The 18,025-nt window shown below is 40.1% G+C and overlaps 1 protein-coding gene across 1 annotated transcript in view; it reads right to left on the reverse strand.

Annotated features, from left to right (window-relative positions):
* The window catches only part of MYO1B (myosin IB), a 150,340-nt gene that overhangs the window by 104,125 nt on the left and 28,190 nt on the right, over nt 1–18,025 (reverse strand). The window contains exon 2 of the mRNA XM_087819692.1: nt 16,653–16,796. Within this exon, the coding sequence (XP_087675818.1) occupies nt 16,653–16,787 (135 nt within the window). The 5' untranslated portion in view covers nt 16,788–16,796. The remainder of the gene's footprint in view (nt 1–16,652; nt 16,797–18,025) is intronic.

Below are 18,025 nucleotides of genomic sequence, written 5' to 3' on the forward strand. Positions count from 1 at the left end.
ACCCTCTCACACTACCAACCAGAACACTACTTATATTCCTTTCCATTTTGAGCTTAAATTCCTAGCAGCAAGAATATTGCTGGTTTAGATCATTTTGTACAAAGACTAGCACAATGCCACAAGCAAAAGTCACTTAACTGTAACTCATCTTAGCAGTTCCATTTTTCCTTTCAGTTTCAACGTCATAAAAATGGGAGAAGTGGTGCTAACAGAAATGTAGAAGGGATAAAAAATTTTAAAGAAAAAGGTGAAAGAAAGAGAAGAAAAGGTCACTTCTGACTTCCCCACCTTTCCAGGGTCATGCAACAAAAGGTGGCATTTTAGAGCAACAAGTTTTTCCAGTATTGCCACCACTGAACTCAAGGAGATTGTCAGATCTTTCTAGAAAATTAAACAGAATAGAAAACAGAACAGTAGTAAATGGTCCGCTGATTTTTTTAAAACATGGGTCACAATTATTTTAATCATAAAAGACTTCTCCCCAAAACTAGAAAACTGAACATGTCATTATTATAACCACTTTTATCCTATAAGAACATAATCTTATCAAGAATAGACAAGACTGCTGTTGTGGAAAAAACTCTCAGTTCCCATGCAATTGTTTACATTTATTTCTGACATTCTATCACTAGGACCCAATTAATCTGGCCTGATAAGAAATGACTCAAAAAAAAAGACGCAGAGTTTCCTAACTTATCCCATTTAGACAAGACTGTTTCAAGAGGGTTTCTTCACACTCCAAGCAGCCTGGGCAAGTAAATGGGAGATGTTAGAAACTGAATAATGGACTGAATTGCTTCTAACTAATTTGCTATCATTCATTACATTGATAGATATAAAAATATAATGATTAGTTATTCCTTTATTATGTTGATTAAAAGATCAGCCTTCCTTAGTAGAAAAAGTACATGAATTTATCTTTTTAGGTAATTTCTTGAATACAGGAATCAAAATATATATTTCTTGTTAGCAGAAAAACCAATGATCACATTGCTCCTTAAAACCAATCTTCAGCGTGGCTAACTTCTTGATAAAAATCTGCCTCTGTGGCATTCTTGCATAGAGAACAAGCTGTTGCCTCAAACCCAGTATCAAAAGCCACACCACCAAGTTATGTGTTTCTCTGTTACTTGTGACTTTTATGCACACTGAATTACATGTGCTCCCCCCGCCCCCAGCTATTTCCCTATCACCTAGAACAGGTCTGACCCACTAATGGTGCCCCATAAATATTTGTTAACCGAATGACTGATTCTCACAGGGCATGCTCCTCACTAACAAAGCACACAGTACAAACCACCGACTCTCGTACAATTACTCTTCTGTTGAAATATGGTACCAAGTACACCGACTATAGTGCCCAATACTTTATTACACCAGCATGCCATGTGCTGCCACTGGACAAATCCTTCAACTATATGCTTCCACCTCGGGTTCTTGGTCCTACTGTGAAAGACTGTTTGCAAAGATGGCTGGAACCAGCCCTTCCAACCCTCCCTGTACGCACACCCCTTGAAACGTGACTGCTACTCTTTCTATCAAGAGATAGAGTTTATTTCTCCACCCCTTCAATCTGGACTTGTCCATGCAACTTGATTTGACCAAAGGGACATTATAAGATAAGACACAAGCAGAGGCTTGAAAGGTATTTGTATATTAGGATGTTCTCCCTTTTTTATGACTGTGGCTGGAAGCCATGATGTGCATGAGCTTATGTGAACCTGTTGGCGACATCTTGTAGAAAGCCATGGAGCCCTGCAATGCAGAGCCTGACAACCGGCAGGCACAGGAGAGGCCGTTCTAAACTATCCAGTCCCAGTCAGGCCAGCAGATGCCTCAGCACCCCAAGGCCTCAGGCATGTGCACACCACCATCCTGGCAAAAGAAAGCTCCCTCCACTCTCATTGCCCTGTGACATTTAGGAGGGAAAAGGAAAGGGAAGGGAGGGGAAACAAGAGAACAAAAAGGAAAGGAAAGGAAAAAGAAAAAGGGAGACGGGAGAGGAAAAGCTCTACCTTTCTATACATGGCACATTCAATTAGCACGTTTATCTTCTCATGGGCAAACATTAAAATAAGAATGTACAAACATTCCTAAGTCAAAACAATCTCTGTCTTCATACTTCAGATATCTCTAGCATTCCAGAACAGATGCCTTATGGATAACCAGGTAATACCTGAGTATTCATTCCTATTGTGATTACAGTGCAAGTCTTCCCTGGAGAACATGCGCCCAGCAACTTCTACTTTCCAGACCACGATTCAGAACAAAGAGGAAAGGCCCCTGAGAGATACAGCCCAAAGACCATGCATTGTATTTCACAAGGGAGTCTTCCACAGCCCCATCCTCAGAGATTCAATTTCGACGATCTGGGGAGGAGTCAAACATTCGCATCTTCTGAAGTCTCCCCAGATAACATAATGTGTAACTAGAGCTGAAAACCACTGCTTGTGGCCTGCACCTTCAAGACTCCCAGGCCCAGGTTTACTCTCAAATGCAGTAACCATGCTAGTGTCCCTGTTGGCCTCTCTTCTATCCTTCTTTGCTCTGTAAATATTCCTATGTGATTACAATTCTGTAAACATTTTGAAAAGAAAACCTTTTTAGTGTCACCTCCTTACATTTTAGCCACATTTCTAATAAATTTGGCATATGGTATCTCAGCACACTACAAAGAAACAGCAGCATCTGTAAATTGGAGCCATTCTATAGCAGTGGATTTCAAATGCCTGACTGACTTGCTGTAAGAAATAAAACTTTCATCATGACCAACTATGTGTACTTGAGTATATATTTACATACACACAAAATTAAAATTTCACAAAACCCTAAATACCCTTACCATATCTGATGCACTGATATTCTTTGTTCAATTCTATTCATACAAAAGTTTTTTCAACTGCTGGTCCTAACCCACTAAGTGGTTTTTATCACCCATTAATGGGCTGAAATTCACAGTTTAAAAAATACTGCTGTAGCGCAATTCTTAACTTTTTTAGTTGTGATTCCTTTGAGATGACAATGAAAGCTATGAAACCTTCTCTCCAGGAAAAAACACACATATAATATACACATAAAAGTCTGCATACAGTTGATATCCCAGGTTAAGAACTCCCACCCTAAGGGAAGAAGCAATGGCCAGCAATGGCAAAAGGAAAAGAGACAGAGGGAAAGAGAAAGGAAAGCAAACAAAGGAGTAAGAAGTGATCAAAATAATTCTAAAAGTATAAAAATGAAGAGCCATTTAGACCAACAGTTCAGCTCGACTGGCCTTGACCCAGAGCACAGCTTAACAATCAAGGGCCAAAATGAGAGACAGTATTCTGTTTTTGATGACAAGGCTACGTGCAATGCATTTTGGAAAGATATCTAACCAAAAAGGAACTTTTTTCAAGTTAAACAGTGAAGCAGAGTGGGCAATGGAGGGGAAAGTGGGGACATCTGTAATAATGTCAACAATAAAAATAAAGTTAAAAAAATAGTGAAGCACAACTTTAATATTTTATGAGTCACAATTAGGTAGAACTGTGTGTCCCTTCCGCCGTGATGCCAGAGAAATGAAACAGTATTACACATACACAAAAAAGTCAGAAGAGTTTCACATCTTTCACATCATAATTCTGCCCAGGGTAACATTAAGATCTTCAGAAACACTAAAATCCTCTAGGTTTACATTTCAATTCCCCATCTGAAACTGAAAATAAAATTATAACTACACCATAAAATAATGTAAGGAAATCCTACAGTGACTTGTTTTCACCATGATGGCTACTTTGACACTTCTCTTCAAATATTAAATTCTTCCAAAATATTTTTTAAAGTCCCTGCTTTGCTGAGGCTCTAACTAGGTGTCCCATCTGCCTACCTACCCGCTTCCTTATTTTCTTCAGAATCAATTTTAGTTACTTGTTTAGAGCCTCTGCGGCTCCCTAAAAACTCATCCCCAAGCCTATTAAAACGCTGCCATATAATGTACGCTCGAGTACCTTTGGACTAAACTCTTCCTAAATCCCCATGACATAGATAGGAATTCTCCATCTTAATGTCCATAACAATGGAGCACAAATAAGTTAAGTGCTATGACCACATTATCTAACAAAAGTGGAATTAGGACACAGAGCCAAGAATCTGTTCTCTTTTCATTAGTGCACACAATCCATGCTGTCTGGTAGGCCTGGGCAGCCCTGGCAGAAGTGGCAGAGAAGAATGCCTAATCACAGGCAACTGGGGCACAGTGCCTCTCAGCAGCGGCGTCTTCACCATGTACAACAGGCTGAAGCCTCCTACTTGACTCTGAGGGATGCTGAAATCCTTATACTCCCAGGAATAAATAACAAGGGGGAGAAGGGGATTAGATCTTCTAGTTACAGGGGCCAATTTTCATCTCAAGAGGAAATATTTATTTTTACATGTTGATCCTAGCACACAAAATTGTGCCAACATCATGAAGAAATGCAGGACACTGTATCATAAACATCCTTTAACTTCAGAAAATAAACCAGGAAAGTGTCAATGCATCAGGCAGGAATTACTTAAATATCTCACTTAATGCTAATTATTTCATCTAAAATGGCATCAAAGAAATATCAAAGAATGTATAGAAGTTCTCCAAGCCCCAGTGTCCAAGCCATGCTACTTTCACCTGTGAAGTAGTAACAGTTCAAATCCAGTCCTGGGTCAGGACTCAGGTGAAAATACCCCTTTTCACATGGCTGTACAACTGCACTGATTGCCTTGGCTGAATTTAGGTTATAATCACTTAATAAGCAAGCAACACATTTTCTAAGAACCTCTTTACACAAAATATTGCCTTAGAAAATATGAGGTGCTTCTGTGGTCTGTATCCCTGAGAAGCTTATAGTAGAGCTCAGGAAGTGAGACTTTTATATTATAAAATGTAAAGTTTAGGAGTTAACTATTCTAGCCTCAAAAAACAAATGAAATAGGATTTAAGTGATTCTTAGCTAAATGAGTTATTTGTCTTTTTATTTTACTGTCTTTTATTTGACTGCCTGGGATTTAAATGAAGGAAAGACTATAGTGTGGTGAAGGCTGGGGCAGGAAGTGGGTGCGGGGTGGAAGGAGTCAATGGGGAAAAAAGGGGACATTTGTAATATTTTCAACAACACAGATAAGTTAAAAAAAAATAAAAATTAATGGAAGGAAGGAAGGAAGGAAGGAAGGAAGGGAGGGAGGGAGGGAGGGAGGGAGGGAGGGAGGGAGGGAGGGAGGGAGGGAGGGAGGGAGGGAGGGAGGGAGGGAGGGTCACTGTGAACCTCAGAGATCCAAGAATGCCCCAGGGAAGTTGGAGGGTTAATAGGTCTAAAAGGATGGGCATGTTTCAGATAGAGTAATGTTCCCCAAAAAACTCCATATGAGATTTTAGGTTTTAGATGATAGCTAAATCCTCTCTTTTAAAAAATATTTTGCTAAGACAGTTGTAGCCTTCAAAATGTTGTTGTTGTTTAAGTATAAATCCCCAGAGACTCAAAACCCAGAGAGCTGTACACCCAGGCTCACTGCAGCACTGTTCCCAACAGCCAACAGGTGGAGGTAACCCATGGATGGCTGAGTGGATAAAAAATGTGGTATACAGATACAATGGGGTATTTTCAGCCTGAAAAAGGAAGGAAGCTCTGACACAGGCTCTAACTTGGATTCAAACACTATCGGAGGCACAAAGGCCCACCCAACCACCTTTCAAACAGAGAATTGGAAAAGCTGGCCTAGAGAAAGACCTCCTGTAAATTACAGCCTAGAAACTAAGAAAGGGCTCAAATAGTAAAGAGCCTCATCTGGCAGAGTGAGGAGTCCGAGCTTCGGCCTGAATGTAGGCTTGAAGTAAAAGTCAGTGTGTGGGGTGAGGGGGTTAGAGGGTGAAAATGACTAAAATTAAAGCCAAGTCATCTTGAGCTCATCTTTCTGAGCTCAGATTCTATGTCACGCAGTATTAGAATGCTTTAGATATGTTTAAGATGTGTATGAACCTTGGCTCCAAGCTATCTGGCAAAGTTTTTCAGTTTTGTGTGAACTTGGGCACATTACTCAATTTCTCCAAGCCCCCGTTGGCTCATCTGGACAAGGAGGATGATACTGGTTCCTCCCACGTCTAATAAATGAGACTGTGTTACAGAACAAACCACACACCTGACACACAGTCAGCAGTCTGTAAGCATTACTTGTTTTAATTATAAAGACTCACTGTTCGGCTCAATTGGAATCTAGTGGCCACTGTACATAGCCAAACCAAGACTCAAAAGCCTGTAACATGTTAGTATCTCAGCTAAATTCGTTGAGGAGTCTTCTAATGCCAGATCTTACAAAACGGTCTTTGTTGCCCCAGCCAGTGTGGCTCAGTTGGTTGGGTATTGTCCAGTGCACTGAAAGGTTGCCAGTTGGATTCCAACTCAGGCACATGCTTGGGTTGCAGGCATGTGGGGGGGGTACAGGAGGCAGCCAATCGATGTTTCACTCTCACACTGATGTTTCTCCCTCTGTGCCTCTCCCTTCCTCTCTCTCTAAAAATCAATAAAAAATTCTAACAAACAGAAAACAAAATGGTCTTTGTAAACAGGGAATTGATGAGTTATCAAATGATCACATGAGGTACATCTTAATAAAACTTCCATTAAAAGCCTAGAATATTGTCAACGTAAGAAACATTCAAACCTGTAGAGAATTTTTATGAGTTTATTTGAGCTAAACTGATGACAACTGCCAGGAAGCAAAACCTCAACAGATTGAGAAAATGCTCCGAAAAATGGCAGTTTTGTATCTTATTTTATACATTACAATCAAAGAGGAGATGTAAGTGGGTTACATGAAATCCATGGTGATAGAGTAGGGAAGCAAGAGAAAGCAAAGCAGGGATTGGGGTAAGGGGGCCTTTGGGATTGGATAAAAAGTAAAATGATAGACACATAACTTCCTTTACATAGGTGGGTGCAGGATCATTAACAGTCAACAATTAACATAACAACAGCAGTGAGGGGATTTGAGGTCTCCAGTGTGGTGGTTGTGTTTTGAGGGGTCCGGGAAAAGGAATTTACTTTGTTATTGCAAGGCATGTTTATCAGGTATGTTATCCTAGATACAAACAGACAGACTCAGTTAAGGTGAAGACTGACCTTTGCTAAGGAAAAATATTGCCCTAGGACATAACTACCCGCCATGACTTGCTTTTAGTTAAAATTTTTTAATTTTAGACCATCTATGTGGTTACTGTAGGTCTCTGAATTTGTAAGGTGCCATGCAGGCCTCCCCTGAGCTTGTTGGGTTCGGTATGTGGCCCCTTTTTGCTCACAAGGAAATGATCATACAAGACCAGCTGGTGGGACCTTCAGAAATGACAACATGCTATGCACTTTAAGAGGAGGCACTCACCCCGGATCCTGGGAATCGGATCACAACACATCCAGACATTATATGCCACGGTGTTTTTAATTAAGCATCTGTAAAACTTCCCAGATTTCCCCCAAGAGGGCTTTCACCTAAATTGGATTTTAAAGACACCGTTTGGTCAACCAAATGCTTTGGTTGGTCTTTCAGCCACAGTTCAAAATTGTGAAAAACTGACTGAGTGAAAATTTACAAATGTAATGTCAATAACCAATTTAGACTCTTTCTGGGTCTTATACGTAAAACAATGTACATCTCATACACACCACATATCACACACACACACACCACATCACACATAACTAGTAATAGCCCATCTTTACAGAGAAAAAAACTGAAGGCATAAGAAGGCTTTAAAAACTGCCCAGGGTCTCACAATTAGTGGCAGAGATGGTAGCATCCTGCCAAAGCCTGCAGACACCGCAAGAGAAGTGTGATTCGGTCAGGCTCCTTCAGCTGCTCAGCACAGAGGTCCTCTCAAGTTACATCAAATACTGAAAGTTTTACTGTAACAAGGAACATGCCCAGGAACCCCCAAAGAGTGACAAGAACCCCCCACAGAGTGACAAGAAGAGCTGGGACCCAAAGTATGGGTGCAAGGCAGCATTACAGACCAAGGCAACACACGTTTGTGAAGACGTGCCTTCCAGTTCCAGCACCAATGTGCTCATCTCCTGTTCATGTGTCTGCTCTTTCCAGGCCTGCTCCTAACAGCTTTTCTCACTTTCTACTCCATAGCTGGTCTACTTCAAAGACTCTTAGTCACAGTTTCTGCTCACACATGGCCCATCATGGCCTCACAATAGTCATGACTGCTAACATCTGCTTCCATTGATCTTTTCCCCCCCCAGTATTTCTCAACTCCAAGTTTGAGGAAAGAATCAAGCCCTGCTTTTTATTGTTTGCTTTTTTAATCTATGCTGTGCCATAAATCACTGGCTTTAGGTCAGGAGCCCACACATGGGCCAGTTCATGCAAGTCGTGGCTGCCGAGGAGGCCAGCAAGCTTGTCAGACATGGTCACTGACAGTCTAGTCTGAGACAGGCCTCAACTACCATCGTATTATAACCCTTTGTTCCTGCGCTGCCAGTCACTGCAGACTATGAATTAAAGAACTATATATGAGTTCTATGCCACACTGAAATACTGGCTAAAAATATCACCTCAGGCAGCCTTTATTTTAGAGCAGGATAACACAATACTACCCTATCTTTGTTGAGATCAACTCTGTAATGAGACAATATGTACCATTCTCTGGACCCAATAAAACTCTCTTAACTAACGTACAGAGGGGTCCTGTGTTATAAGTATACCACTTGTTAGAAGTCTTGAAAATAATATGGTGTGGCTAACTCAAGTGGCAATGTAACAAAAATGAAATCTCTACAATACCAAAGAAGGACGGGGTAAGAAAAAGCAAAAGGAGGGAGGAAAAGAGAGAGTCAGGGAAGGGGGGAGAGATTCTAATTACTAGAAAATCTCAGTGTCTGAAACTCTGAAGTAAAGTCATTCTGAGTTTCTAAGTTTTTCAAACAGTCATGGACCTACCAGGTACTTCACCCCTACTAAGTGCCAAGCACCAGGCTAGGATGCTAAGCATCATGATACCTATTTTATGGATGAAACAATTGATCCTCACAGTTATTTACAATGGTCATAGTGGTTGTGAGTGGCCAAGATTCAACTTTAGGTCTGTCTGCCAAAGGCCCATGCCTTTCCCTATGTGCCACACTGTTATCTCACTCTCCAACCCCTCCAAAACAGAGTTTGATGAACAAAATAGCTTGTCTTTAGAAATTAGGATTATCATTAATATTTACCTGTACTGCAGATGTAATAGCAGAAATAGATGCACGTGTAGAGAAAAGGGCAAAACTGGCCACATGTCTCTTGTGCTGAATTGCTTCCCCTCTCCCCCTCTACCTTGTGCTCATAAAGAGCCATGTGCAGCTCTCAATCTCCTCCATCCAGGGAACATGATGAAAAACAAGCCCCTAAGATCTTCTCCCACCCTCCAGAGGGGGAAACCTCATCCTGACGGTTGTTACTGTTTTTGACAAGTGAGTGCCTATGACTTTAGAACTGAACACACTTATTCCATGTCATACTAGTTCATGTCACCGCACTGCTAAGAGCTTAATACATGACTAGAATACCAATTATCGTTTCAATTATTTATCTGGGTTGTTGAGATTGCCTTAGTCCAAATCTACACATTCTTCAATAACATATGCAAGTATTTTGAACAGCATATTGTAGACTCAGAATGCTTCCATATTGCCCTGGCCAGTGTGGTTCAGCTGGTTAAGTGTCATCCAGTGGACTGGAAGGTCACTGGTACAATTCCCGGTCAGGGCATATACCCAGGTTGTGGGTTCAATCCCTGGTCAGGGTGACTGTGGGAGGCAACCAATCAATGTTTCTCTTATCGATGTTTCTGTCTCTCTCCCTCTTCCTTCCTCTCTCTCTAAAATCAATAAAAACATGTTTTTTAAAAAAAGAATGCTTCTATATTAGTAGTATCATTCATTTGCTGTTCATAGCAACCACATAAAGTCAGCAGAACTATTATTAAAGAGCATGAACTCTAGGGCCAGACTTCCTGGGTGTGAATTCCAGTTCCATCACCTACTTGCGGTGTGACCTTGGACAAGTTCCTTAGTCTTTCTGAGCCTCTGCTTCCTCAAATGTAAAATGAAGGTCATTAAAAAACCTACAGTGCATAGGCTCTAGTAAAAATTAAATAAACAAATACATGTGAAGTGCTTAGAATAGTATATTGTACCAATAAGGACTTAATTTTAGTTGTTGTCATTTATCATTTTATCAATTAAAAAACAATCTCCAAGGAGTTAAGGCACTTATCCCAGGTCTCACAGACTGTAAGTGGCAGAGCCAGGACTGGAGCTCAGGTCTTTGCTTCTTAGTATCTACCATACCACCACCAAAAGAGTAACACTTCTACAGACCTGAACCTGGGTCTTAATTTCCTTCAAATCCAAATTTCAGGCATGGCTCCGACCAGAACATTTAAATTACTATTCTATAAATATTATATAAATATTTCAAGTACTATATAGTACCTGCAGGATAAAACAACTCTACACTTGGTACGTAACAGATAAATGTGTGTCCATTTTGCAAGTTCGAAGAGGAAGAAATCTTCCAGTCACCAAAGGTTTCAAGAGAGCTTGGATGTGTTGAAACTGGGAAGTTATCACCAAAAACTATTGTTTTGAAAAGTAGTATAAAAGTGTCCAAGAGATAGACTCTGCTCAGAAATTAGACACAACATTTCTCTTCAGCCTCATGACGTGCTGTCTTTCACCAGCTTAATCTAGCCTGCTAATCCTGTGTCTCCACTCCAAACAGCAGATACACTCTTGAAAACACACACAATTTGTTCTCTGTGTTTCCTTAATGCTCTGCTTTTTCAATGAGCCAAGCAGACACATGCACAGTCAAGTCTAGGCATTTCCTCTCAGCAGGTCAAGGAGCTCTCCTTCTTTCCCCACCTGGACTAGGTGAGTAAGAGGTAGCATTAAAGATGGCTCTTGTTCCACTCAAGCTTAGTTGGGTCTGGGCTCTTTGGGTAAAGGCCCATCTATCTAGATAAAGGAGAACCTCCTCCTACTTCCAACTCCAGAACAAAAAGGTTTAAGTTTTAATCAAACCCACATAATCTGGAAGATTATCTACCACACTTAACCTACTCTTACTCATAGAAATGGGACTGGGGTACTGAGGTAGAAAAACTATATTTTTATGTTATATATGCCTATATTATCTGAATTTTTTTCCCAAAAGCATTTGTTACCTTTGTAAGAATAAAAAAATAAAGAATTTTTAAAGGAAATTTTAAAAAGAAAAAAAAAAGGAGACCGTCTAGATAGCAGGAATAGCACTAATTTGGATGTTTGTATTCTAGCTCTTGCCAACAGGGGCTCCAGCTTTCTGCCAATAGCCCCATGAGCTTGGAAAAGGACCTAGTCTCCAATGAGACTGCAGTCCTGGTGGACACCTTGACGACAGCCTAGAAAAACCCTGAGCAGAGGACCCCGCTAAGTCATGCCCCAACTCGAGCCACAAAGACAGTGAGATGACAAATGTATGCTACTTTAAGTTGCTACGTTTGGGGCAATTTACAGTGCAGCAAGAGAAAACTAATATACTTTTTTTTTTTTTTTAATATATCTTTATTGATTTCAGAGAGAGGAAAGGAGAAGGAGAGAGAGAGATAGAAACATCAATGATGAGAGAGTCATTGATCGAGCCCACAACCCGGGCATGTGCCCTGACCAGGAATCGAACCCTGATCGCCTGGATCCCAGGTTGACGCTCAACCGCTGAGCCACGCCCAACCGGGCTAATATACTTTTTATACAGGAATTATATGTTGTGAATTTTCATGTTTATATATAAAAAGTGTTTTTGAAACTTCAAATAAATATATAAATGTTAACTAGTATTATTTTCATTTACTTTGCAATATTTTAAACCAAATATATTATATTTAAGTATCTTTTAAAAAGCAACTAATCCTGCCTTTATGAGGGTCCAAGTCTAAAAGTAACTTCTAAAATTAAGACAATTTTTATTAGACTTTCACAGCAGTCACTTTTGCCTCTACAATTAGTTTAAGATCCTAAACCTGGACTAATTCAGACCTCTGATATCTGGATGACCCCCAACCGGACAATTCAGATAGAAGACAAACTAAATCTACTTTTTCAACACCAAAAATACTTCTTTGTCAGAGAACAGACACCTTGGTGCTTTTTCCAAATTTGCCATGGGCCTTATTCTTGCCTAAATTGCAGCTTTCCTGTTCCCGAACTGAACCACAGTCCTGACCAGTCACCCTAAAAACAGCATCGTGTCTGGCTGGGTCACCTACATTACAAGTCCACATCAAACCCTGCCACCGTTCCATCTGGCTGGGGCGGGGGTGGGCGGCCGGAAGAATGTCTGACAAAGGACAGAAAGAATACAGAAAAGCAGCGCTGACTCGGGAATGTCACAACCAGCGTTTCCCACCACAGAGGCTGCTAGGCTGAAAGGCACGTCCTGCAGCTGGGCCCAGCTTGAACTGTTTGCTGCCAAGTGGGAGGAATGAAAGCAAACAGAGTTCTGGCCCTGCACGGTTCCCCATCAGGCCAACATCCCCTCTGTCGATTCTCACCTGACCCTCCTCCGTCGGCAACTGAGTAGCCCTTACTGCAAAGACCATGTCAATGGCTAAACTGTCCCAGATTCAGAGACTCTGCCAGGGTTATGAACCAACTCAGGGCTTTTTAAACAAGTGTGTGAACCCACTCTATGGAAAAAAAAAAAAAAAGAGTATTCCTGGAGCACACACTTAAGTATCTTTCATAAAAATATCTGATGTTAGCTTTACAGGGATCCTAATTCACCACTAACTTCTAAAAATGAAGATAATTTTTACTAGACTTTCAAAGCAGTCCTGTTATAACTACAATTAATTTAACATAAGATCCTAAAATTGGGCAAATTCAGACCACTATATCTAGATGATCCCCAGCCTGACAATTCAGAGAGAAAGCAAATCAAATCTACTTGTCACACCAAAAATACTTCTTACTCCAAGAAGGGTCGGAGGAGCATATTAGATTAAAACAAACCCATATGCATTACGAAATAGAATAAAACTGCTAATTACTTCAGAAGCAAAGATTTCAACAAAATCTCCCCTAAAGTGAATGGATTTCAACTGTGCCCCAGAGTCCCTCAGACACCTGTTTACTCTTCTCTGCCATGGGGAATTCTGCAGTAGAAAACCGTGAGAAGCAGGCCTTTGGATGGACTTGAAGCCTGGAACTCAAATGATAAACGCTTCCCAGGGGGCATCTCCTTTAGGGTGGTATCAACATCAATAAAACCACTTCGTTACAAAATTCCCTACCAAACCTGTGAGTTTCCCCTTTTCTCTTCCTAATATGTTGATAAATATATCTGGTTGGGTATCCACCCCCTCACACACACAGTCCATCTACTTTGAGAAAAACCTGACCCTCCCCAAACCCTAGGAGTAGACATCATTGTCTTAAGCCACAGCTCATTCCAGTCCCCTGGCCACAGTCTGTACCTTGAAGAGTATATGTGACTCAAGTGGCCTGCCCAGGACTTCAGGCTTAGCATGAGAGGATCACAAGGGATTCTACTTCCACATTCAGTTGTCTGGAGATCCACTAAGGGTTATGAATCCTCTAGAAAGCTGATAATTCATACCTAGAGGGAAAGCAATCCCTTATGAAAACTCTTTGAAAGTAAGAACTGTTTCTTAGCTCTAGATAGGGGGGGAGTGGATGGCAGGATGGAAAAACAGAGTCCCCATGACATGGAGCTGGCTCACATAAGAGGCTGCTAAGGCCATGAATTTTAGCCAGAGTTCAAAAGTCTGAGGCAAGGGCCCTTCTGTTCACTGGCCACCTTATCAACCACGGCTTTTGAAACTATGACTGTTCAATATGTTTGCATGATTGGTCATCATGGGCCGTTACCCACTTTTATAGAATAAAACAAAGCTATGACAATACAACAGAGATTTTTTTTTTTAAACTGCACCTTCATTTCCTGGGAAAGAGTTAAAAAGCAAAGGGAAGTACCGGACAGTAAAATATTGCATGTCATATTAACTTAGCCTTTGGCATCGGGCTAAACAATTTTACAGCAACCCATGAACAAAAGCAAAGCAGAAATATTATCAGAATAAGAGCCAGAAAGAGATTCCCCAAGGGTGGTATACATGATGTGTGAGTACTTTTTTAATTGCAAAAATAATACATACTTGATTTAACAAGTCCTATAATGAAGAAGTCCAAAACAGTCCCCTTTCCCTGTCCCTACATCCCATCCCATCCCACTGTGGTGCCCAAAGTTAGCATGCCCTTCTCTGTGTGCACACAAATATACAAACACACATACACATGCATAAACACCCCCCATTAACAAAAATAGGATTATAATACACACATTACTCTATAACCTGATTTATTTTTTTTCTTAAATAAAATAGAGAATGCCCAGCCCTCCAATATGATTTCTGTTTAAAGTTACAAAATGAAGCCACACATTTCATGGAAATGATGGTCCTAAAGTATCATGGAAACATTAACTGATATGAATATTTGAAAGCAGAAAGCAATTTTCTGCTTTTGTTTTACACCAGAAAGGGCATTCCCAAAATAGTTAGAAAATAAAATTATGTAGGGCTGAAACCAGACATTTCGTCTGCTAAAGACTCATGAATGTTAACACTTGGCATTTTGTTAAAAAGGGGATTGTTTTATTTTTAGTGGGCACAACAAATCAGGTATTTGAATGCATGTAATGTTCTACTCTCCATCTTATTTTCAACTCATCTGAAAGTGAATTGGGCTTCTGAGAGCCAAAAAGAAAAACGATCAGCCACGTTAGTTACGATAGAATTGATTCCTCCTATCTCCATCTCAGAGACCAATGTTTAAAGTCTGCCTTTCATTTGATATCAGACCATACTTTCAATTAAAGCTGCAGAACTGTAAGGTTTTCCCACCTGAAAGCTGAACTGCTATACTTTGAGGGAAGGTGACACCAGGTCTCATTGCCAAACCAAACAATACCTTCTCCCTGCTCAGGAGCAGTGTTTTATACCTTTTCCATTTGCATCAGCATTTTATATAACATCTCTGAACTTAGGTTCAGATCCAATTATCAAATTACTGTCCCAAAAGCAGTATTCACACATTTCATGTTACTGTCAACCTCCCCCTACTTCCAACAATATAAATCAACAACGATGAAAAGTTCAATCCCCAGATAATGACCATTATTTCATTAAGAAATTATACAGCCTGGCCGGCATGGCTCAGTGGTTGAGCGTCGACCTATGAACCAGGAGGTCACAGTTCAATTCCCAGTCAAGGCACATGCCTGGGTTTCTGGCTCCATCCCCAGTAGGGGGCGTGCAGGAGGCAGCCAATCAATGACTCTCTCTCATCACTGATGTTTTTCTCTCTCTCTCTCTCTCTCTCTCTCTCGCTCTCACTTCCTCTCTCTGAAATCAATAAAAACATTTTTTTTTTTTTTTAAAAAGAAATTATCTAAAGTTATCCTTTAAACATGATTGCTTATCTGGAAAGGAAAGCTGTATGTGACATAAAATAATATGACTTTGCATACATAATTTTTAAAAATGTATTACATAGTTCCACAAAAGTTATAACTGACCCTACTTTTATCAGTTATGACTGCTCCTTTTATTTACTTGTATTTCCTCCTATTGTTTTTTCACATATTAATAGAAAAATATGAAGCATGTCCCAATAATCCCATTCAACTCCAGACACAGATACACTATAAAAAGGGGAAGGATTCAGAAGCACGGCAGAATCTATTAAAAATACGTGCTTCCATCCAACCCATTCTGTTTCCATCTCAGCTGCTGGTACAGGGAACCAACACCCCATTTCCTTGGTTTAGTTAACACTACATCTCTACCTGAACAGATGTAAATTTCTGTGCTTTATACAAATTCCCAGAAAACTGCATATAATGTATTTTTTACTCTATGTTTTAAATATATTTAAGGAACTTGATTAAAGTTAATATTGCGAAATCCTTTATAAAGAGTTTTTACAACAACATAAAATTTCTTCTATTAGTATATATATTTATATGTTTTCATTTTTGTCTATGACATTATACTTTCATATAGTAGGACATGACTATTCCCAAACCTCCAGAGAACAAACACATATTTTTATCTGGTAATTCGCTCCTGCCTCTACTAACTACAAATGTCAAGAAGATTCATATCTTTTTTTGGCAGTTCACTGCCCTGCATTCTAATAAGTAGCTTCTCAAAGGTTAGACTGCTAGTCATATGAAGACATCCATCCAAGATGATGCCTATAGATTTCAAAACTCCTCCTGATTATATGTTCCTCAGAAGGCAGAAATTAAATATTCCTCTTCTTGCTTTAGATGCCCCCAACATCTAGCGCAATACCTGCACATAGTCGGCACTCGGTAAGCACCGCATGAAAACAGACTCACATGATTCTAATCAGTATTACTCATGTGCCAAATGAGCAAACACAAAACTCTTTCTGAGGGTATAAACAAATACCTCTGGACTCTGATAAACAGGAAAAAAAGAGAGAGACAGAGGAGAGTTTGAGGAAGAAAAGCCAGCTCTCTGCCACAAAATACAAAGTCTAAACCCCAACCATGACCTTTAAGCGCACACTCACATATATTTCATTATGGTCAAAGCGCTTCTTGAGGTTGTTGATGAAGGTCTCCTCGTTGAGAGGTTCTAAAAGAACCATATCTCCAACTCCAATCATATTGTCCAGCAGTGACGTTTTCACCTCCATTTTGGCCATAGTTTCCAGCTGTAGGAAAGACGGGAAAAGGGTCAACTTAAATGAGTGATTATTTCAGATGTGCTCTTAGAACAACTAGAGAAATGAAACGCTGGTAGTTCCAAATGGCCCTCACCTGTCTCACCAATGTCATAACCTCCCCTCCTTACAACCTATGTGAGAAGCCTCTGAGGTGGCTACAGTCGCTGCCATGCCACTAGAAGCCCCATTTGCCAACGTGCTGCCACAAATGAAACTCCTTCCCAGTCCATCATCCTAGGCAAGGTCCATCCACAGAAAGAGCCACCAGGAAACCAGGGTCTCCATTTTCTTGTTTAGACCATCCCCTCTCCCCAGCTGGAAGCTGCAAAACTCTAGCAAGACAACCCATCCCATCCCTTTCCACTCAATCTTGCATACCAATGTCACACTTAAAACTTGTATGCCCCTGCTTTCCCCAACATGACATCCCCCAGTATTCCATGATGACATCCAGAATGCATTTTCCCAGGAAATAATGTTTAAAAAATGATGCTACCATTTACTGAGTACTTGCCATATATCACACGGTGTATTAAGAACTTTATATGCATCAATTACTTTAATCATCACACTCTGTGAGATAGGTATTATTATCATTATCCTCATTTTAAGGTAAGAAAGCTCAGTGAGATTAAAAAATATTGCTTATTGTTACATAGGAGTGTGATATTAGTGTTAACTCAATCACCACTATAACACTGCACCTATAGGGGGAAATTTCATTCAGGTGTCAACACTGACTCATAAAGAAAAGTACACAACCCACTTGTAAATCAGTGGTTGCCTATATAACATAACCTGCAAAGAATGACCTCGATACTCTTAATTCTCATTCCAACAGACACAAAACTAAAATAGCAAAATAAAATTAGCATGCAATGAATGCTCATATATATTCATGTGCCCAATACTGAAGGAAAGTACATTTAATTCTTTCCATTACGGAGTCACCCAGGCACATTATATCTTATAAAGGTTGGTCTACTTCCTTAAAACTTAGCAATTTAAATAAATGCCCTCCTATTCTAGTCTGAAACATCTAGTAAGTCTCTGTGAAGCAAGAGAATCTACATTAAGTTGGGCAAGGTTCAGTTTAGTTGGACTGGGAAAGGTTGGGAATTATGAAATTCTTTATTATTAATTACTAATGATTTGTATGAATCCACAAACACATACTTTATTTCTGACCCTATTAAAAAAATTATTTAAGTGTGCAC

This window comes from Miniopterus natalensis, chromosome 8 (genome assembly GCF_054644295.1).
Source record: "Miniopterus natalensis isolate mMinNat1 chromosome 8, mMinNat1.hap1, whole genome shotgun sequence".
NCBI lineage: Eukaryota > Metazoa > Chordata > Mammalia > Chiroptera > Miniopteridae > Miniopterus > Miniopterus natalensis.